The sequence below is a fragment of the Aedes albopictus genome, chromosome 3 (assembly GCF_035046485.1).
Source record: "Aedes albopictus strain Foshan chromosome 3, AalbF5, whole genome shotgun sequence".
Classification (NCBI taxonomy): Eukaryota; Metazoa; Arthropoda; class Insecta; order Diptera; family Culicidae; genus Aedes; species Aedes albopictus.
Genome location: NC_085138.1, coordinates 19644180 through 19668734, shown reverse-complemented (window position 1 = coordinate 19668734; position 24555 = coordinate 19644180). Strand labels below are relative to the sequence as shown.

At 38.7% G+C, this 24555-nt stretch overlaps 1 protein-coding gene across 1 annotated transcript; it reads left to right on the top strand.

Moving 5' to 3' along the window:
- Nucleotides 1–335: 335 nt before the first annotated feature.
- On the top strand, nucleotides 336–1699 carry LOC134283947 (uncharacterized). The gene has a single exon (XM_062859190.1). It carries the CDS (start codon nucleotides 392–394, stop codon nucleotides 1349–1351), a length of 960 nt encoding a protein of 319 aa, XP_062715174.1. The 5' UTR covers nucleotides 336–391; the 3' UTR covers nucleotides 1352–1699.
- Nucleotides 1700–24555: the final 22856 nt, after the last annotated feature.

Sequence of the window (24555 nt, the reverse complement as noted above, 5' to 3'; positions counted from 1 at the left end):
TAGATTGGTTTCATTTCGATCGTGTTGATTTCCTTCCCAGCTCATGAAAAATCAGTACTTTATTAATTTATTAACTTTTCTGGTTGATTTTTGTAACTTTTTGTACATATAAACACAGCCACCATGAAAACGAATCGAACCGTGCAACAGTCATGCTGATCGGTTCATCCGTTCTTGAGTTTTGTTGCCTCAAAGGAACTTCTAACTCATTTTTATATATATAGATATATATATATTATTTGTTTATAATTTACAGAAGTGGTGAACTGTAGCGATGGCGGAGTACACTCTGGGACTGCAGAAGTTATCCCCATTGTCGAGACTCACGATGTAACTAATGAGATCACGTAAGACTAAAATTTGTTATATATCGAATTAGTAGTTAGTTGTTATGTGTGAATTATCAAAATGCAATAAAAAATTAAACTTTAAAAAGAGTTTAATTTGCAGTGAAATCGATGGAAACCCTAATCAATCTAACAATGAGTTGGTCGGGCAATCTATGAGTAAACCTACAGCCTTATTCGACGTTCATAAAAATTTGAACAAGCGATGCGAGCTACAAAGAAAATGTGGAGCACGTTACACTGAATATGAGCATGATGTTGCAGCTTATTTATTGCTGACCTCTGGAAAAAGCGCATACACATTTAACAAAGCGAATATGTCACTCCCCAGTGTCAAATCTGTCCATCGACATATTTCTCGGCACACCTATGATACCAGAGAAGGAGTGTTGATGATAAACACTCTTGTAAAATACTTGAAGGTCAATCATTTTCCAAAAGCTGTTGCATTAAGTGAGGATGGGACATCCTTGTCTCCCAACCCAGAATATTCCGCTCGGACGGACTCTGTGCGTGGCCTGGTGGCGCCATTCGATGACAAGGGAATGCCAGTGCTGGACTTTTTCAAGGCTTCTTCTGCGGCAAAAATGGTTTATGATCTGAAGAATTACACAGTTGGAGAATACTTATATGTTGTTATGGCGACTCCGATGGCCGTGGGTGCATCCCCGGTTTGCATACTGTACATGTGCAGTGACAACAAGTTTACGCATCTCCAAGTAAAACAGCGGTGGCACTACGTGGAATCCGAACTTAGAAAAGCTGGAGTGAAAGTTGTGTCACATGCATCCGATGGAGATTCACGCCTATTGCGAGCAATGAAGGAAAGAACAAGACTTCCACATCCACGAGCAAACTTATTGTATGGACAATATTTCGTTGGAAATTTGGATGACGATGTAGTTTGCATCCAGGACACTATTCACCTTGTAAACAAACTCCGACATAGTTTGCTCAATCCAAAAAAGAAAATGGTTGTTGGTAATTTGAAAATTAGAAATTAATTGCGTTCAATTCTTCTTATATTTTTTTTAAATTATCTAGGGAAATGCGATGTGTCATCCGATTACATAAAGCAAACGATTGAAATCGGTGAAAAAGTCATTCACAGGATGAATCCGTCAGACTTGAATCCAGCGGATAAAATGAAGTTTGATCCGTCTTTGAAATTAATGGCACCTGAACTTATTGAACACCTAACAGACATAGTACCAGATTCTATCGGCACAGCAGTATATCTAAAGATAATGAGTTTCATTTACCGAGGAAAAAATGTCTCCAAAAAAACGAATAATCTCAATATGGTTGGTTTTGCCAGATTCATGTAAAACGTTATACAATGTAATTTGTTTTATTTTATAGGACTGCGTTGTTCTTTGTTCGAGCCTGGCGTTGGCAGTGTCTTGACTCATCTCGAAGCATTCAGGAATGTACAACTTCCAACGTGTATTGGTGCTTAGAATTGAACGCTTATGAGTTGATTCACTATCTGGTGAACTGTCGTGACAAAAACGCAGAAAAGCAGTTCGTAGTCCAAAATCTGACCAGCCAGCCCTGCGAGACTTCGTTTCGTGAGCTACGCTCAATGACGACCATCAATCACACAGCGGTAAATTTCACCATGAAGGATCTCGAGCAGAGGATGCAAAAGCTGCAAATGAAATTACTGATTGCTCATCGTAGAAAAAACATTTTATGTTTTCCTAGCCTGCGCAAACAGGCCTCCAAAACTTGTCCATTTTTCGATCTGCCAAATGATGATGAAATCGCTCAATCCATTTTAACAGCCGAGAAAAACGCGACAGAGCTTCTCATTTCAGTCGGATTTGATAAAGATAAAATCAAGTTTAGTCACAGTTTCATTATACGTAACTCTAACATACCACTTGATCTTGAATATGTGAATGTTGATGAAGAGAGCTCAGATGGCTCGTCAGATGGTAAATAATTCAGAAATTAAAAATTTAATATTTTTTAATCAATGTTATCTTCAGGTACCAACTGTGAAGCACTGTTTTTAAACAATCAAAATGAAGAACCTGTCATCGAATGTGCAACTAAAGTTTTTCCTAAAACTGGCGGAGAAAAGATTCTAAAACATTGCAGCACAAAGAGGAACAGAAATATTTTTAAAATCAGGCGAATTACGGGGAAAGTTGTTAACATCTCGAAATCGAAAATGCTGTGGGTCTTGTCTTCTGGACGTCTTAGGAGAACAAATGATCGATTGCAGCGCTTTCATCGCATTCAAACAGCATCGAAGAAAAGCGAAGCTGAATAACCTATTTATTTAGAATTGAACTTCATTACCTTCCATATTTTCTGTTTAGCTTAGTTTTATTATTTGATGTTGTTTTCTCACAATGTAAAAGAATATTGTCAATAAAACTTAGTTACGTTTCTTGTTATTGCTTATCTAGATTGAAATTGAAACAGGGCGAAAGTAACATAATCGGGTTCGGGGACCCTCTCATCTACGAATATGATTGCACTTTTTTAAGCTTGGACATGAGATTAAATCACAGGCTAGCAAAATGTGGTCATTATTCTTGCAAGTTTGCTACTTCAATTCGGGTTGATGAGTTCCGGTATCGTCATTTTAGATAACTCCTGTTAACTCGTATTGACAATGGATCTTATCAACTTCAATCTATTCAATGTGCTCACAAAACAAGCCGCTTATTTTATGATCAATTAAGAAGTTGGCAACAGACAATTTACTTATATTGAAAAAACAAAAGGTTGCAGTCATTAATACGCTGTATAGAAACCCGAACATATCCGTCAATCACCTATATTAACAGATATCTCGGGTAAAGTATCGGGAATGACAGATATGATTTTTTCACTACTCGTAAGCATCAAAACAAATGCAGGGTTGCCAAGCTTAATATATATTGCATCAATTGAACTGTGGCACACTGTGGCACACTGCGGCACAACGGGCCACTTCGTTACACTAATTGGCACTCTAAAAAAATATGCAATAAACGAAAGAGTGCTAAGCGACTCACCCCTTGAGCGGTGCCGACACCTCTCAAACGTCAAATTTCGTGTAAGAGTAAGCAGGACAGTGTAAATTCGTGCAGTAATCCATTGTAATTTGTTGGTAGTTTACGGTGACGGCATGAAACAGAATCCGATTCAGCCTGAAACTGGACTCAGAATTGCACGTGTTCCACTTATCGAACGTCTACTGTGCCTCCCATGTGTGTGCGCGAATTGGACATGGTGCTTCCAAATTATAAGCTACAGCTCGTAGTGTCGTGGAAGACCACCTTGGACGGTCGGCGGTGGTGGCGGACCAAACACCGCGCGAGGATGGAAATTAAGGTGAGAAAATTTAATTTTGCTTTGCTTTGACAGGTGCTTGTTAAGCCAAGGCCGCCGTCGCCGCGCCGTGAAACAAGGCAGGGCTAGGAAGTGGCAATTTTCAGTTTTTAGTTTAGCTGTGACGCAGGAAATGACGAATTGAATTTATTGAAATTAGATGGCAATCGAGGACTATAATTTTCTAATGCATCAAACAGATGATTGTAGTGCGCAAATATTTTAAAAATGAATTTAACAAATTGTCGATGAACGGTGGCTCGTATGCAGCGTGCGGTCTGCAATCAGGTCGGAAGGTCGACCCTCCTTTGTTTCGGTGTCCAGCAAGCCCAAGGCAAAACGAACCGGATGTGGGTCTTTTAGGTTAATTATTTTACGGCTTAATCAGTCTTTTGTGTTGGCATCAAAAAACATGCCGTGGCTACTTTGTTACACATCCGACCAACCTTCACGTTGCGTCTCTGCATACTACACTACTAGATTGCAGTAGAACCGAATCAACATCCAACAAAACAGCAAACCCGACCTCGATGTTTTATCGCTTTAGGAGGAATTTCCTTTGGAACTCGACCAGCAAAGAAACGTGAATATTTTTCGAATGTTGCCATTACCATTTGCTGTTGTGCGCACCGTGCTGTCATGAATCCGAGAAGGTTTTCGCATCACGAAAAGCAATTGTAAGTGGGTACCCGAACGGAATCGCATGACAATATCAGAACTCAACTAGGTGACCTGGCGGGAATTCAACATCTGGGAAACACATCCGAAATTCATGAAGTAATATTCAACTGAACACCTGATTGGATTTGTGACGGAGCGCCAGAGATTCCACAATGAAATTCTCTCGGATGTCTATTCGAAACTCTTCAGGAATTTATGGTAGGATTGTTCCAGAAATTGTTGCAGTGAGTCTATCCAAGAATTTTCGCTTCAATACCTTCAGGAATTTCCGATGGTGCTCCTCTATGAATTTCTCTGGAACATCCTACAGGATTTCTTCCGGGAAATTCTATAAGAATCCCTTCTGATATTTTCCTAAGTTTTTCCAGGCATTCTTCCTATTGTGATACCTCCAGAAGTTTTTCTTAAAATTCCTTCAAAAACTGCTGCTGGGGTTCATCCAGAAATTTTTACTGGTATTCTTGTAGATTTTTTTTCTGGAATTTCGTCAGGAACTCCTAGATTTCTATAAGGATTTCTCAAAAAAAAAAAAAAAAAAACTTTCTAGAGTTATTCCGTACATTTCTGCAGGAATTTATCTAGAGATTTTGGTTATGATTCTTTCAGGAGTTTTTCCTATGATTCCTTCAGACTTACCTTACCGGTCAAACTAAGGCCTGGGAGTTCTCTACTGTACTTAGAAGTCGTCTCCATTCTACTCGATCCATGGCTGTGTGTCTCCAGTTCCGCACTCGGCGAAGGGTCCGCAAATCGTCCTCTACTTGATCGACCACGTCTTTTGTGCACCACGTCTTCTTGTACCGGTCGGATGGTTCTCGAGAATCGGTTGCTATCCGGCATCCTGATAACGTGACCCACCCACCAACTCGTGGTTCATTCGCCTTTTCCAAGTCCTGTCTTCCATCTGCACTTCGCCGTAGATGGTACGCAACACCTTCCGTTCGAAAACTCCCAGGGCGCGTTGGTCTTCTGCATGTAGGGTACAGGCACGAAAGATCATCACCTTGCTGTAACCTTCTGCGAGATTTGAAGGGACCCGAGAGTGTCCCTGATACCCGCACTACGCACATCACTCGATCCATTGTCGCCTTGATTAATCGTAAAAGCATATCCGGGAATCCCCATTATGAATAACATAGGATTCCTTCAGAAACTCCTGCTGAAATTTCTCGGAATTCTACCGGGGTTTCATCCAGGAGTACTCCGTGGATCCCTCGAGGGATTTCTTTAAAAACCAGAGATATTTTGCAAACCTCACAATGTCTGACAACCCTAAAAGGACTTCTCAATAGATTTCAGAGAACCTAGGATATCGATGGAAAATAACTGTAAATGTAGATTCAACGGCAATTGAGGTGATTCTGTAGAACTTGTTTAGTATGGTTGATAACAATGACCGGAAACCTCAAGCCGTAGTACGACGTTGCAGTAGAGGCTGTGGAGCTTGAAAAATTCTGAACTTCTTGGCATTTTTTAAACCTTACATAATGTCTGACAACCGTCAAAAAGACTTCTTCTTGCATTCTGGAACACCCTGAATATCAACAAAGTGAGCAGCAAGCGTATATTAAATGGCGCTTGTGGTAGATTCTGTAAAGCTTGAAACTTGAACTCCAGAACATTTTGCATACCTTACAATGTCGTACAATCTCAACAAGATTTTCTCGTAGTATTGCGGAATACCATGGTACTAGCGATGATCGTAAACCGTAAGCGTAGATGTGATGGTGATTTTGGTAGATTTTGTAGAACTTGAAAGTCTAGAACTTCAGGACATTTAGCAGACTTTACAATATCCGACAGCCGAGAAAAATACTTCTCGTTGGGTTGAAGAGCATCACGGATATCAGTGGACAGCAACTGCAAACGTAGATTGGGTGACGATTGAGGTAGATTCTGTAGAACTTGGATGTCCTGCACTCCAGGACATTTTGCATATTGTGGATTTACCGGCTACTTGTATTCTACCGGTCGCTTCAGTATGGCCTCCAAAGTAGCCGTTTTATAAAAAGAGTAACTTAAAAATGTTTTTAAACATTTTTATTGTATGCGCTATTCCTCGTTGCCACTAGCTATTCAGCGACATTCATTTTTTGACAATCAAGTTGATTTTTATATGAAAACGGCTATTTTGTAACGGCTACTCAAGTAACCGGTAGAATACAAGTAGCCGGTAAATCCACAATACCTTACAATGTTGTACAACTTCAAAAAGACTTTCTCATAACTGCACGCTTATGTCTTGCGGCTCTAAGAGTATTCTTACATAATTGAATTTATTGCATTGATTACATTCCGTCGCTTATAGAGCATATGATTTGAATTCCATAACATATTGGGGTCATCCATTAAGTACGTCACGGTCCTAGGAGGGAGGGGGGTTTGTGAAAGTGTGACAAGAAATGTAGTAATTATAAGAAAACCCCCCCTACGAAGGGGGTAGGGGGGGGGGGGGTTGGTATCGAAAATTATTTGGTAGCGGTAATGCACAATGAGTACCACTATAATGTCTATTTTTTTTTCAAAAAAGGCTGTTTATTTCGAGAAACTCGAGGTGCTTTTCATCATACAAAATTGAATGATTACTTCCGGTATTCTTTTACGTATTTTCCCGGGATGGCTTCCAGGTTCTTTCACGTGGATTATTCTCGAGATTCCATCAGGGATTCCTCCTGGATTTTTTTTTTCTAGGTGTTCTTCCGGGATTCCTTGAGCGCTTCCTTGCTAGATGCTTCCGAGGATTCATCCGTTGATTATTCCCGAGTTTCCTTCAGAGATTCCCTGTAAGATTCATTCACGGATCGCTCCAGGGATTCCCTTAGAGACTTCTCCTGGGATTACGCCAAACATTTTTTTATTGATTTCCTCCAAGATTCTTTTGGGATTTGCTTTCGGTAGTCCTCCTGAGATTCCTTCCGAGACTCCTTCTTTGATTTTTCACGGGATCATCCGGTATCTATTGAGAAATTACTACTGAATTTTTGACAAGTATTCCTTCAGATATTCTTTCCGGAATTTCGTCACCAAATTCTCCCGAGATTCTTTTATGGATTTCTGCCGGATTTTTCCCGGGATTCCTTCAGCGATCCGGGATTCCTCCATTGATTCCCGGAGATTTATTCAGGGGTTGCTTTGAAAATACTTCCTGGAACTTTGCCGGGATTCCTTCTGAAATTTCTTCCGTAATTCTTGCATTGATTTTCCCGGGGTTAAAATGTAAATTTATCTCGATATTGTTTCGGAATTCCTCCAGAGATTCTTCTGATGACTCCTTCGGGTATACCTCCAAAAATTCATTTAAGGACTCCTCTTAATTTTTTGTGGGTTCCTTCATATATTTCTTCCGAGAATTCTTCATTGATTTTTCACGGGATACCTCCCGGAATTTTCTTTAAACATTTTACTTGGTTTACGACAAGCAGTCCTTCACAGATTCCTTCCGGAATCACGCCATCGATTTCTTCCGAGATTCTTTAATTCATTTCTTCCAGATTTTCCCCCGGGGTTCCTTTAGCAATGCTCTCGGGATTCCTTCATTGATCCTTCCCGGGTTTTCTGGGACTTTTCTGGGTTTCCTCCAGGGGTTATTTCGAGAATTCCATTAGAATTCCTTCTATGATTTCGCCAATGATTGCTCATGGGCTTCCTTAGGCTTGAATGCATCAGGGATCCCTCCAGGAGGCTCCCTAAGTTTTCTGTCCTTTTTGTAAGGGATTCCTTCGCAGGAATTTCTTCATTGTTTGTTTTGCTTCCGGAATAAGATTTTCTTTAGAAATTCCTCCTGATATTCATTTAGGGATTATACATAGGATTCTTCCCGGAATTTCGTTGGTGATTTCTTCAGGTTTTATTCCCAAAATTTATTCAAGAATTCGTTCAGTAGTTTTTCTCGTGATTCCTTCGGAAACTTATCCCGGTAAAGTTTCGGAATTCCTCCCAAGATCCTTTAAATGATTCCTTCGGGTATACATTTTAAGATTCATTTGGGGATTCCCGCATGTTTTTTTCAGGGGCTGCTTCAGAGATTTATTCCGAGACTCCTTCATTGATTGCTCACGTGATTCCCTTAGAGATTTCTTCCGAGATTTAATTAGAAATTTCTCCTTGGTTTTTTACAAGAATTCCGTTAGATATTCCTCCCGGAATTTCGTCACTGATTTCTTCCGAGATTTTTTTTTTATGGATTTCTACAGCATTTTTTTTCTGACTTCCTTTAGCGGATTCCCTTCGGGTTTGCTTACATCATTCCTTCATTGATGTTTCCCGGGTCTTTTGAATGATTTTTCCTGGGATTTCTTCGTGGTTTTCTATGGACATTCCTCTTGACATTCATGCAGGAATTCTTGCTGGGATTCCGTTAGGGATTTCTCTTGGTGTTATTGCCGAGATTTACTTACGGACTCCTCCAGGAATTGCTTCAGAAATTTATCCCATGATTCATACATTGATTCTTTTTTTCTTTTAATGATCCCTTCGGAAATCTTTTCAGTAATTATTTCAAAGACTCCTTACGGGATTCCTTCAGAATTCTCTCTGACGTTTCTTTCGGAATTCCTTCAGAAATTTCACCCGAGCTTCCTTTACGGATTCCTTCCGGGATTTCTTCAAACATGCCACGCGTGATTTCTTCATCGGTTCCTCCCATGTTTTTTTCAGGGGTTCCTCCGGAGATTCTTCCCAGGGCACTCCCCGGGACTCCTTTATACTTTTCTCCCACTATCCCTTCATTGATTTCTCTCGGGATTCCTTGTGGTTTTCTTTCAGGTATTCCTCCAGAGATATATTTAGCGATTCTTTCGGGGATTTCCGGGATTCTGTGAGTGATTTCTACAGAGATTGCTCCCGCGATTTCTTAAAGAAATCTTTCCATTGATCTTCCCTGATTACCTTAAGAGATTTCTGCCAGGATTACTTCAGGAATTTCTACTGATATTCTTAAAGGAAATCCTTCCAAAGTTCTTTTCAAGATGTATGCGGGAATCCTTTAGTTTTTTTCCGGGATTTTCTTCATTGATTCATTGATTCTTCTAAGATTCCTTCAGGGATTCCTTCCGGAATTTTTTGGGCATTCTTCCAGGATTCTCTCAAGGACTACTCCAGGATTCTTTCATGGATTGCTCCCAGAACTACTTTAGAGATTTATGCCAAGATTTTTCTTGGATTCTTGCAGGGATACTCCAGAGTTTCCTTTCGGGAATCATTCTGGGACTCCTTAAGGTATTTCAAACAGGATTTTGTTCTTTTGATCGTTACATTTATTTAAGTACTAATAGCTACTGTAATTTCTCCCGGGATTCCTTCCGGCATTTTTTTCAGGTTTCCCTCCCGAGATTCACTAACAAGTTACTCCGCGGATTTTTCCGGGATTATCTAAGTCATAGGTTCCCCAACTTTAAGGTGCGCGACTCCCTTTTGCCAGCAGACGTACCCACTATAGAAATTCCCTTATTTGTTGTCTGTTACAGTAAAATATTCGACTGTCCCACGCGACCACCTGGATGCGGGCTGGCGACCCCCTAGGGTTTGGGAAACCATGCTCTAATTCCTGCAGATTTCTCTCACGATTCCTTAATTTATTCGTCCCGGATTTCCTTTAGAAATTTCTGTTACAATCAATTCAGGGACTTTTACCGAGAGCAAATCCTTCTGTAATTATTTTAAAGATTTCGCCCGAGCAGAGGAGAATTTCAAATTAATAACTACGAAATAACATAACCTATTTTTATATCTTGGTTTGTTATCATTATCTTATCAAGGCATTACTTCTCCATAACATCTTTTGTTGGGCAAGCTTATTTTGTTATGAGCACGGTATTGGTATACGTTTATTAAATAACATTTAAATAATATGTTTTGTTGTAAAACAAATTTAGTTATTATTGAACTATAGAGTGTGCATAAATTTTAAATCATCAATACCACAACGATAACAAGTTTTGAAATCATAACTACATCATAAGATTTACATTGTTTTCAGTATTCCGTGATAGGGAGCTTATGCATAATCTCTCATCTGTTCGCCTTCCTCTTCTCTCTGGCCTTACATCCTAACTGATAGCATACCAGCTTCTCAGCTAAAACTAAAACATGTGTTATAGATAGTAGAGTCAGCATTGATCAGCGGAGTTAAGCGACCTGTATCCAAAAGAACATGATTTCACGATTCCAACAGCGCCAACGAGCCATTTTACAAGATGTTTTCGACCAGTTGGTAAAATTCCATTAAGAGTCTATTGAAAGATTTATTAGAAAAATGCCATAAACTTTAGACTTGTCTTCTGAGGAAATTCAAAAAAATTGGGTTGATGAGAGGGGACACTCTATTTTCCTCGTGGCATTTATCATACCTTAAATTAAGGCTCAAATAACCATCGTTCAGTCATCAGCAATCATCAATTATTCAAAAGCAGTTTTCTTCCTCTAAGTCACAAAACCATCACTGAAAATCATTTCACTGTTATCCAGATGGTGGCCAGAGTGCAGTGATAAATTTTTGATTAACATTAGTTGAGATTTCAGCGAGAAAACTGCTTTTGAGTTTTTGCTAAACGATGATGGTTTGTTTCCTCTTAAACATAAGGTACATTATTATATCTCAGGTGTGTTATAATCATAACTTATTTTGTTTTTAAATTATTATCAGTAACATCCAAAATTCAAAATTTGTTATTGAAATATGTTTATATTCATTATTATTAAGTTGATATTGGAACCAACAAAACAAGTTATTAAATTGGCCTTCCAGGAACATTTTTTTGTTATGATTTTTGTTATTTTGCCGCTTATGACAGACAAGTTTATAACATAATATATTATGTTAATAACATGAAAATAACTGATTCCATTACTCAGTTATTTTGCCAAAATAACGCATTTTATTATGGAGTTGTTAGTTCCTTCTGCTCGGGTCAAGTTTTTTTAGGGTTTGCTTAACGGGCTCTTTATTGGATTTCTTCCTAGATTTCTCCTAAGATTCCTTCAGGGATTCCCGGTTTTTGTTTTGAGGATTTCTTTAGGATTTTTTCAAGAATTTCTTCCTGGATTGTATCATGATTTTTTGCCGGAGTTTCACCTTTTCTTCCAGGGTTCATATTTAATGAAATTTCCTAGACTTCCTTGGATAGATAGAGCAGAGGCAGAGGATGCTCTCAGTTAATAACTGTGGAAGTGCTCATAGAACACCACCAAGCATAGAAGCAGATTTTTGTTCCAGTAGTGTACGTTATTCCAAGAAGAAGAGTGAGAGCGTAAGAGAAAAATAAGTGATTTTTTTTTTAAATTACATACATTATTGTTGTAAGCCGTATTGAAATCCGACAGTCCTTTTTCTTGAAAAACTTGTAATTAATTAGGAGGCACATAATGTTTCTAATTGATAAGTTGAGTCCTTTTCCTATTGTTTTTTTAGTTATCGCCTCTTTTAATCGTTCAGATTTGTTTTTTTTTTTATCCGTATAGCCTAGTTTCGAGTTCAAAAGAAATCGATCAAGAAACTTCTTGACCGATTCCTGGCGAAAATTGTCTACTGTGGTTGCCATTTCAATTGTCATTTCTTCGCAACTGCGTTCTGCGATCGAAGAAAAACGGTTTCTTGGGCAAGGAATTTCCCATGCATCAAGATAGGCAAATAATTCCTTCTGAACTGCAAACAGCGCTTATGGATGAATAAAAGCTTTGCTGAAATAGAACTTACACGTTAGACGTTGAATTATTAGAAGGCAAAGTTCGTTTAGTCTAGTCTAGTCTAGTCTACACATACACAGCCATTCATTGAAAAAATCCTGGAAAATGATAGAATTGACTACTTCTACCATTTTTCTTGTCATTATCAATACTTGCAAGGCATCGCAGATGCACTACAAGTATTGAAGCGGCCAGGCCTACTGTGCAGCGTTATTGAATACAATTGAACAAAACTATGCAACGGCGACATCTCGTCAGCCGCTCCGTATCGTATGTGTTATAAATGCGAAGCAAAAACGTTGGGAGTGACGTGGCTAAGAAAGTTAATACCACTCCGTTGGCGTCCTTCTTCCTGGGATGGGACATAGGTATTTGCTCCTTATGTCCTGGCTCGAAAGCCTAGGCTTGAGCGCCATTGCTCGCTCAGAAGGCAAAGTGCGTTTAGTTGAAAAATTGAGGGATAAATTCATGATAAATCCCACCAAAACAGGATTTCAACCCACGACTATGTGTTGCATACCCAAGAAACCAAAAGTTCGGATAAAATAGCATGTTTGGGCTTAATAAGCTATTCGAAGGAAGATGAATAGCATTCTATTCAGCTCACTTTTTAAGTAATTAACCGAACTTGAGTTTACAAAAAGTACACTTGTGTCGCTGAAAGGAACGCTTTTCAGCTTAGAAATGAGCTTCGAAAAAATGAAAAAAATGCGCTTAGTGCTCAAAAGTAATTTATTATTATGAGACATTAGTACATGTGTAATCCAAACACCTTGAAATAATTTTTAATGTTTTTTACTTACTGAGAATTGAACTCGGGTTCTCCTCGTTGAAAGCCGGCGCCTAACCACTACTCCATTTATGTGTTATTAGGCACTGCGGGATTTTACTCAATGTGCTGATATCATTTACCCAAATTTTCAAGTCATTTGGTCAAAAATTGAGTCTTGTAGATTTTTTCAAAGTTGAAGTTTGAAACCACTACCTACATACCCCATTATTAAAGACTACCAAATACAACTAACTTTTAACCTTAAAAATGAAATTAAGGCACATAACAACCGTGAAAAACATGTAACAATAACTACAAATCATTGCTCATTGGTTTTCTTAAACTGATCGTGTTTTCGATATATCTTAATCGTTAGAATTGTTCAAAAAGCTTGAAAGCAATCTCTTCACAAACTTCTATTGTAGTTTCAATAAATAGTGACATAAATTCGTCGACATCTGCGCGCTTCTTTTCTTCACTAAACGGCGTAAAACGCTGCGTTAAATATTTTTCTGCGTAAACGTCGCGATCACCAAGTCAATCTTTGATTGTTTTAATCGCAATTTTATGAAACGAACATTTTACGCTCTTTAGTGAAACCCATTATATTTTTTTCGAAAACTTGAAGTTTTATTGTATGTTATATATGTTTTCTTAGAATACATTTCTACTGAACGACACACAGAGTGATATAGATTTTGAAAATACTTGCATGGAATTCTACTGTTCATCAATTTGATTACCGATCTCTGATGATCGTTTATTAACAACTCCCTTCAATTTTGCGAAAATGTATTACCAATTCTTTATATATAGGGTTATTTTGATTGCTTCGACAAGTGATAATAGAGATCTATGTACATTAGAACCTAAACTCGGACGAACATATATGAAGGCGTTGAAACGAGATTAATAAAAAAGCAGCAAATTTTACGCACTTCACTATATGAGACTATCTAAGTCCCATTTTAAAAAGTTAATTCACCTCCGTGTACCCACTGCAAAACGTCACGTGGTCTATGGAGGGTCCCTGAGAATAAACCACGTCTTGTCAGCCAACATTGTGTGTATCTGAATTGGTTCATTGAAAGAAAACGTAAGTTATCGAATTTTTCTAATGATGTGTGTAGTTTCAAAGATTTTGGACCACCCTAACAGCAAAAATACACAATTAAAGGTAATTTCAATGACAATACATGATATAAGAACCCTGAAATCAAAAGGTTATTCAAAAACTATGTTAAAAACACATCGTGTTAGCTTATCATCGATAACTTTTTACATGCTTCCCCTAATCAGCAGATTTAAAAATTTTGAACCGCCCTAATATAGTAAAATCAAAATATATGAAAAGTTTCATATCTGAAATAGGTTTAGGTCACTAAAACCATCATAATCTGTGAATTTTATCCATTTCGGTCAACATTTGAGGTTTTGTCCGACCTTTGTATGGAGGCCCGCCACTGTGCGAAGGTTCGAAAGAAATTTACGTGGAACTTCTTGTGAACTTACATAGTTTGACATTTTCAGTTTGTTTTGGTTCGTAATTGAAACAAGTGCAAAGCAATAAATAAGTGCCAGTGCCTATCACTCAGAAAAGTTTATAAGTTTTCAGTGAGAACGATCGCGTCGATTACCGGCACTCTGGCGCGACAAGTGAGACGGGGTTGAAACATCCAGCAAAGCTGGAAGACTTTTATCCGCAGCCGAAAAAACTCCGGCGGAATCCTGGGCAGAACAGTTTTCCGCTGCGGGGGCAGCCTTTGAGCCACACAATACGGGTGCTTTGGGTTGATTACAAGTAAGTGTGTTAAAATATTATAGTGAAACAAAGTGTACTTGTGAAATTAACACAAGCTGTGGCTGCTGTGCTCGATTTCCGAGTGACTTAATTGAATGAGAACTTCTCCCCGGCCCCGCTGTTGCCGATGTTCAAATGAAGTTCACTTTTGGTACGGTTAATATTTATCCGAACTTTGAGTAGTAAGTTCAAAACAAGTCCGAAACAAGTTCGGTTCGGAACGGAACATTTCAAGTTGTTGTAATATGTCCAAATGAACTATATTTGAGTATTAAAGGCACGAAAAAGTTCAACATGAGTTCGGTTAATATTTGATTGAACTCGGTTTTAAAGTTCAACATAAGTTCTTTCTGAACCTTTTTTCGACTTCAATGTCGTTTTGAAGAGATTTCAAAAGCTTGTACATGTACTTCCAAGTTCATAACTAATACATAAGGAACTTTTTGGAGATTTAAGTTCAACGAAACTTGAATTAAACCAAACTTAAACTTCTGAGTTCGTTCTTCAAGTGGTATCCGAACTTTTGGTTGCTTGGGTATGCTCTAACGGATCCGGAAACTTGGATATCGGCTAACGGCAACTCATAATGGACCCCAATCGGCCTGGAAATGGAACAGGGACCACACAGCAACATCGTGCACATCATTCTACCACGGACAGGGTAGAAAAGTGACAGCAGCGCAAAGGCTACCAGTTTGAATTAGAATTAGGGAGCGTCCATAAATTACGTCACGCAAAAATTGTCCATTTTCAACCCCCCGTCCCACTATGTCACACTTTTTGTATGAGACCTCTAAATTTTTTGTATGGGTCGTCACACTTCGCTGATGCCCCCCTCCCCCCTCAAAGCGTGACGTAATTTATGGACGTTCCCTTAGTGGAATTAGAATAGAATACATTTAGGCGCTGTACAAAGTGTAAGTGCAGTCGCCAATTGGAATCGCTCACGCAGTACCCTAGTGGACAAAAGAGCTGTAAATTATTCGACCACTTAGAATAAGTAATAAGTGTTGCTAGTCCGACGCTTCAACCAACTGAAGCTACTGAACATTTTACGATTCTTTGAAATATATAAAAAGTCAAACTGGATTCGAAGCACCACCATAACCGGGTCCGTTTTTCACAACTTCATCTCTCCTTTTGTTCTTAGATGTCACTCTCCAGCACTCTCGCGGCCTATGAACAAGTGCAGGCGTATTGTTTAGAATTATGATATTGAAGATTGATTGAAACGGACTTCGTCACCGGTTGATGTGTATTCCAAACAAATTCAGAAAATTTTCTTTGTCAACAATTTGTAACGCAATTTGGCCTAATTCAATTAAACGAACAATAACAATATTTTTCCATTTTGAAACACATACAGTATTTAGAAAACTTTATTACTATATTTTATAATATTAACAACAATGGGAAATGTTTAAAAAATTGTAATACCCATCTGTTCGGGTAACTCTACGTACATAGCTCTTGTAGCTCAACATACAGAGCTAGTAGATGAAAAAAGGCTAGCTACTCAGGAACGCCGTCGCGTCGTCGACGCGTCGTGCAGAGCCTTGAAATATTTCTCGATAGACTTGCTGGCTACAGTCGGTTTCGATTGGAAGTAACAGATTGCACGGTACTAGTACTACCAATGTACTGGCTGGCGCTGGTTGTAACTATTTACCTAGATCTGTATGGTCAAATGCAGTTGAATGCGGTGCGGTGCTGACAATCGATTGTTTCTAGCTAACAAAACTGTTGAGTCAAGGGAACTTTCACAAAACACGGATCACGGATTGATGATTGTTGCGATTCCGGTGTGCTATTCGGTGACTATTTATCTTAATGTGATTTTATCTTCGAAATGGGCAATGCGATCTATGAGTAATGATAACTCAGTAAGTACTTACTGGAGGCAGGAAAACTCGCTTAATTGATCTGTTCAATGGAAAAACAAATGTTTCATAGGAAGAGTATACAGAGCCAGAACCATTTGGCATTTCCTTTTGCTTTAAACCTTCGTCAGTGTTTGATTCATCTACCTGTGAAAATGACATCGATGCAATGGTGAGCTCGTTCCATTTAGACTTTACAATTATTTCTGTATTTCTCTATATTTAGCTATGTTATGACAGTTGATAAGTTCCCTGTAGAAGTAAAATAGAATGCTAATAAGAGATCTCTGTTCCATTCCGGAAAAAAAGAAAAGAAAAGGCAAAGGGTGCAAAAAATCAGCTGTCCCCAGTGTTCCATAGAGTTCGTCGAACGTACCGCATCCAAATGCACTGCGGTAATCCTTCCAATTGGCGTGAAGTTAATATTTACAGTTGGCATTCAATGCAAATAAGCGATACGTGCCCTCCGGACGGCGCTAATGTAATTGAGTGTGACTCAAAAAAAAATCAATCTGGGTTTTCCGATGCATCGCAATTTTTGATAACAAATTACCGTCATTTCCGTTTCTAGATATCTTTCTTTCGATAAACATCGAACTTGGTTCCGACCGAAAATGGCGAGTCGCCCCTCGTAACCAGGTATCTCGGTAACAAATGCTTTCTTTTCAGCAACGGCTACTTGATTGATGCCAAGCCAACAAAGTGCCGCCGCCATACCGATCGAGTAGACATTGGCGACGACAAGAGCAAACGGTGATAATGACGACCTCGGTAGGCCATAGAGAACATTGATTGAAATTTTTGTTGACCGATATTACCTTGACTTGAACATTTTGGTTCTGATAAGTTTTACCGGACGATTGTCTATGCATTATGGTTATTATGCTTGACCTAGCCTAGGAGGTCTCACAAAATGTCAAAGAAGTTCAACTCGTTCATTAATCGCTGAAGTCCATCATCATTGGAAGCTACTTAGGCACGCTCAATGATGACTCGAAAAACTCGGGTTTGAATTAATTTGTCACTGATGTCACCTTCGGAAAATAACAAGTACTTGTTAGCACCCTAACATAGCCGTGGCCTATGTACACATGAAGTCAAACCGCATCGAAAAGGCACACATGCCCCATGATTTTCCAGAAGAACAATCACCACATTCTCTGTGTCGTCGTCGTCGTCGTCGTCACCTCGGTCAAAGTGCCCTCCGTGCCAGCACAAGAGGAGGGGGAGGACAATCGACTGAAATGTTCAAACAACAGAACGTTTACAAATCCAATCGAACCATGGCAAATGGTGGTAATACAAACCTAATAATCGAAAGGCAAATGGAATTATGATAATTCGCCAGGCCTCTGCTAGCGCTGACTGTTCGGATCTCATAAGTACCGTGCGTGTCGCGTCCGTCTCGATGGTCTCAATGATCGTCGTTGCTGAGTGAAGGGTCGGATTAAGGGTTTGTGGCGACAAAATCAAAACTAAGACGTACTAAGGGCTCATACAGCCGAAGCGGTAAACGCAAGGGTATTGAGCAGGGTATCGAGGCTCGATTACCAATCGGGCAACGGTTGTCGAACTAAGATTCATTTTCTTTCCTGGCGACTGTCATAACGAGGTCGACGCCTTTATTGATCCTTTTAAAACAAGGAGCTCTCGAAATGTGCAAAATAAGAATGGTCGATTAGTGCTAAACTCCGTTCATTGATTTTCTGTGCTATTTCAGCTTACCGTCATAATCAGATAATACGGTCCCTGAAGTAGGCCACAATCAGTAGGCCGAAACGTCGGAGCAAGTAAAGGGTGATACGGTCAAAATTTGGTCACACAATATTTTTCATAACTTTAGACTGCGTGCACCAAAACAGCTAATTTTTGGACCAGTAATGCTACATTATATGTAGCTTATGCCATAAATTTTTCATTAAAATCGATTAAGTATTGGTTGATCTATAGATAAAAACATCGACCTACCTTTTTAAAATTTTGTACAAAGGCGCTCCATAGTAAATTTTCGGAAATTTAAGGTCAGTAAAGCACAATTTTGATTATAGAACTACCAATACTGCTCCGATTTTCATCAAAATTTTACAGTATAATACTATTATGCAAATATGTTCTTAGTAAAATTTTGAGCCATCTTGTATGAATACTTTCAAAGTTGTAGCAGTTTGAATATGAAAAAACTGACCGGGTGCCACTTAAGTAAATATAACTTTGTAACGGCTGGATCAAATTGAATCAATTTTTTACACAACATTTTGATATGCATACTTCACATACAAAAAAATTTTCATTGAAATCGGTTAAGTATCTCTGGCTCTATAAATAAAACAGTAAAAATGTGTTCTTATTTGTGCACAAAATTTTAAAATTGCAGATCTCAGGGTTCAACAATATCTGCGCAAATACTAGATCGATTTTGATGAAAATTTTATGGTACAAGCTACATATAATGTACCATTACTGATCCAAAAATTAGCTGTTTTGGTGTATGCAGTCTAAAGTTATGAAAAAATTTTGTGACCAAAAATTGACTTGACTTGACAAAATTTGACAAAATTTGACCACCTAAACAAATATAACTTTGTAACGACTGGATCAAATTGAATGAAATTTTTACACAACATTTTGATATGTATACTTTACATACAGAAAATTTTTTATTGAAATTGGTTCAGTATTGCTGGCTCTATAAATAAAAGAGTAAAAATGTGTTCTTATTTTTTAATCCTCTTTGTACAAAATTTTAAAATTGCAGTTTTCAGAATTCACAATATCTCCGCAAATACTAAACCGATTTTGATGAAAATGTTATGGTATAAGCTACATATAATGTACCATTACTGGTCCAAAAATCTACTGTTTTGGTGTACGCAGTCTCAAGTTTGTGACCAAGTTTTGACCGTATCACCCTTTATTAGACTATACCGCTTATAGGCTGCAAAATGGTGTGTCGACAAGGAGCGTCCAACATAGCTCTGGTCCTTACATGTTCCTACCCTTCCTACCTTATACTTCCATTAAGGCCGCCAGCTAATAGTTGTGTGCTTAGCTGGTAGTATAGCCTGGGTACTGTTATCCTTCTGGCTTCAGCTACATTAAGGAGGTACGTCTCGAGTGTCTGTTCACCAAGGAGGTGCGGCTCAAACAGCGTCTGTTCTGGCATCCAGCGGGTGAGTATGAAATGCTCCTTCACCGGAAGCTATACTTAAGGTGGCAGCCCCACCACGGTGGATAGGAAACCTTAGGCCAACAACCTACTGTTGCCGAGCCCAAAAAACCGTTTCAGAAACCGAAAAGGAAAGATTACGAACTGATTCAATGGCTACAACTTTTAGCGCGAAACATCAGACAATAATTGGAACTAGAAAATTATTAATCCTAGCCCAGCAGGGTATACTGGCACAACTAGCCAATGAGGAGGCATGCCGTATGAAGCTTGAGATCCTAGGACTGAACGAAACCCGTTGGCCGAACTTTGCAGAACACAGATTGGCGTCGGGTCAAATTCTGCTATACTCTGGCCTATGAGGCGAAAACGCTCCTCTTAACCGTGGATGCAAGGCGTTTTAGTAAAGGTGCTCAAAATGGGTGACCTGACTGTAGGCGATGATTGGCGGGGTATCATGTTTCTGTGCATCCCAATCAACCAGTGATCGTAAAAGATGTTGAATAAAATGTCAAAGTGGAGGTGATATGCGTGCATTTTACAAGCGCCTAAATGGAGGCATACACGCATATAGCCTCCACTTTATCATCTTATGCAACATCGTATACGATTACTGGTTGTCTGGGATCGTTATAGTCACGCTCTGTATCATCCTGGAGCAAATCAAGTGTCTCCACCTGATGTTCATTGATTACGAAAAAGTTCTCAATCACGACCATAGGGAAGCTCTCAGACACAGTACGGGGCATTTACGTGCAGAGTACTGCACAACGGTTTCTTGTCCAACCACAATTGAGACGTCGCTGGATGAGGAGGCAAGGATTATTTATTTACATTTACATTCATCTGACACTTTCAAGTCTTGATGAACTAAATTAACACTAATTCACTACTAAAAACAAAATACATTTTACAGTTACATTTAACCCTCTAATACCCAATTTATTGATTTTGATCTAAATATCATTTTTCGTCATCTAAAATCGATTTGAACATGTTTTGGAAGATGATTCTTTTTAATTCTCGATTTCGCGAATTTCAGTTTTTGGTTTTTCTAATTTTTATTTTTGAACATCCCCACACTTTTATATTTTTCCTGGAAGCCAATTTGGGGAACGGATTTTTTGAGATGAAAACATTTTGAGATTTTATGATTATTGTTGAAATATTATTATTTTAAAAATTTTTCATAGAAAATTTTATTTTCCGTGTAATTTTAAGGAAAATAATTTTAGAGTGTATTGGATTCGCTTAAACTATTAAACAAGGATAGAATGATTTGGGAAAAATTTAAAATATGTTAATTGTAGCGATTCTATACAAAATAAACAATGACTTCTAAAAGGTGACTAAAACATCAATTTTTCAATGATTAAAAAAAATGTAAATATGTACGCTTTAAAATACACCAAAAACCATTTTGAGATATACAGAACAGTCCTAAATATCAGCCAAAAATATAAAAAACAGATTTTCAACGAAACAAAAATTACAAAAATGCTCAAACTATACCCCGTCTAAAGGCAGGATTGGGTATTAGAGGGTTAAAAACCTTAATGACTAAAGGGTGAGTCGGTAATTATTGTGCCATTTTCAAACTAACGTAACTTTTTTCTTGCTTCACCAAAATCAACCAAATTTTGCACAGTTTCTCCTTATAGTCTATTGTTTACATATAATGAATTGAGAAGTTATCAGTGATATTCCGGTCGAAGTAGAATAAATTTAGTGACCAGTTCTAAAAAAGATGTTGTACAATCACATGCTAAAATCTAAAGTCATGATATCGCGCCTTGGAACAATTAATGATTATACATTATCGGATCATCTTAATGTACGTCAATAGGTTTCAGGAACGGTTGTCAGTGAAACATAAGCTTGGAGCTGGGTGAAAACTAGGCATGATGCGCATAAACATACCAGAGAGCTTTAATTATTTGTTTCAAGTGGAGCCTGAACATGTCCACATGGAGGGCGTTAATTGAAAATGTCGTGAATTTCACTAAAACGCATCCTAAATTTGAACCTATACCAAAAAGTTGAAATTCATACATATACTAAACTACTGTAAAAATTTGGTTTCATTTCGTTAACTGTAGACAATTTGCGAATCAGTTGAAGGTAGGGTGGCACAATAATTAACGACTCACCCTTTATTATTATTAAGAATACTTCGAAATGAGTCGATAGATAAATTAAAGTCAAAAATTTCAAAACCCCTCTTGAAAGAAGCACATATGAATCTTATTAGATCGTGTTGAGCATATTGGGCGTTCCATGAACCGAGCTGTAGAAAGTCTCGTTGCCGAAGTTGTCGTTCCGGTGCATAAGTTCATTTCGTTAAGTAATACGAAACAGTCTACCCTGCCTTGTAAAACTTTCGCTATGAATATCGCCTGAGCATTGAAAAGTCTACGTTCAGGAGTATCCTAGCAAACGACATCGACTTTCGTACGAAGGAAGATTCAAAGGATCATTCCAGGGGAGATTCCGAAGTGCGTATCTTACAAACTTTTTTTGAATCGACTCAATTCGGGTGAACCAGTTTGCATGCACCAAACAATCTTACCAGCGAACAATACAATGCTCGTAAGCCCAATGGATCACGGAATTCATTTGAAATTTTGAAAATGAATCCAAGTTGTCTATTAGGCTTGGAAATAATGTCGGTATAATGTCCGTGAAAAGTGAGTGCGCAGTCCAATGTAACACCCAAATCTTTAACTTGGTGAACACGTTCTAATTGAAGACCGGCAATAGTGTAACGAAACATTAAGGGCTTAGCCTTATGACTGTACGAAATAACGTTACATTTACTAATACTAAGAGTGAGATAATTCCTAGAGCACCATCCTTCGGACTTATCAATCAGTTTCTGTGGATTCCAGCAATCCTCGAGGCCCCTGAACACCATGAAGATCTTTACATCGGCTGCATAAAACAAGCGAAATCCAGGTGGAAGCAGCATTTCATCTTCATTTTTAAAAATGATGAAGATGAATGGCCCAAGATTACTCCCTTGGTGTACTCTGGATAAATTGGGGAAAACTGCAGATCGAGCGGATCCAATTTCAACACACAGTGCACGGTCGGTGAGATATAAGCTAAACCAGCAGACGAAGGGCGATGACATACCGATTTATTTCAGCCTAGCTAGTAGAATGCCGTGATCTACTCTGTCAAAGGCAGCTTTTGTTTTCCTCCCCTGTTGGGGAAATTAAGCCACTGCGTCCATTAGGCTGAACTTTTGTGGCATGTACCGTTTTGATATTCGCATCTAGCCAGCTAATTACCATGTGTCAAGTAATCAGTTACTGCCACGGCGCGTCGTCTCCCAGTCAGGTGCAATGGAATTGATAAACTCCAAGACCTTCACACCAAAAATCGATTGAGGGTTTCAGCAAAATTCTGCTGAATTTTGCCGAGCTGAAAGCTTCAGCAAAAATTTTGCTGAAATTCAGCAAAATTTTGCTGATTTGTTCAGTAAACTCTGCTGATCACCAGTAACGTTTTGCTGAAATTCAGCAAATTTTACTGAAAGTTCAGCAAAAAATTTTGCTGGACCCTTCAGCTCGGCAAAATTCAGCAAAATATTGCTGAAAGCGTTTAGTGTGTTCCCAGGTTTTGCAGACCAGATCTTTGTCTGTGTGTGTATAAAGCACCACAACTGCAAAGCAGATGTTCCGAGGTTTCACGTTCCGTATTACAGAAACGACAGATATCACTCTGAATATGGCCAATATTTTTCAAGTGATACCTGCTCGGGCAGTGTCCAGTTACTATGCCAGTGTATGTACATAGAGCTCTCTTGTTGAGCTCTAAGAGCTTTTTGGTTTTATAAGCATTTGGTGTTATAAATCGTTTTGACTGATTGCAATTTTTGACATCCATCCAATTGGATATCACCCTCTGCTCAGCCTAGCGTTTCAGGTCCATTTTAATTGTACAGTTTGATATACCACAGAACGGTTCTGGGCCAGCAAACTGTAAATTGGAACCACTTTTAGCAAGCTCGTCTGCCATTTCATTCCCTTCAATGCCACAGTGACCTGGAACCCAGTATAAGTTTACTGAATTCCCTTGGCACAACCTGCGCAGTGAAAGAATGCATTCCCAGACAAGCTTTGAAGTACATTTGTAAGCGCACAATGCTTTTAGTGCAGCTTGACTATCTGAGAAAATACAAATATTTGCATATCTGTATTTATTTTCTCTCAAGACAGATATTTGCGCATTTCAAAATAGCAAGAATCTCTGCTTGAAACACCGTAGGATAGTGTCCCATCGCCACTGAAATTTGTATTCCAGGGCCGTAGATTCCTGCTCCCGTTTTGATTCCAACTTTTGAGCCATCTGTATAGAATTTGATTGATCCTTGACGAACAGTGGGACCTCCGACTTCCCATTCTGCACGAGTTGTTTCGTGCAACTTGTAAGGAACATCATGGTTCTCCACAGGTTTCATCCAGTCATTAATCATTTTCATTACTGGCCTATTTTGGAAGTATTGTGAAATGCTCAGGTGATCTACAAGATCACCTGGCATAAACTTTTCAACTCGTTCAAGTCTCAGCCATTTCTTTTCTGCTTCTAATTGCACGTACTTGTGCAAAGGTAGCAGATTGAGAATCGCATCTAATCTTTTGATTGAGAAAGAGATGAACCAGCCTAGGGCTGAAAATCTCTTTAATAAAGAAATAATAATAATTTGATTGAGTGCTTCGCATTGTTCCTGTGACAGCAATGGACGCAAGACGTTGAATTTTCGCAAGCTTTGATACGTCACTTTTGGGCATATTATGGGAGTATAAATCCACATTATCATTTTTGGTTTTAAGCCCTCTTCATGCCATTAGTTTTGGAGCATAATCAGAACGCACTTGTTGTTTTACCGA

Excerpts from the sequence above, each read along its gene's own strand:
- LOC134283947 (XM_062859190.1), top strand. The coding sequence starts at position 392 with ATGTGTGAATTATCAAAATGCAATAAAAAATTAAACTTTAAAAAGAGT.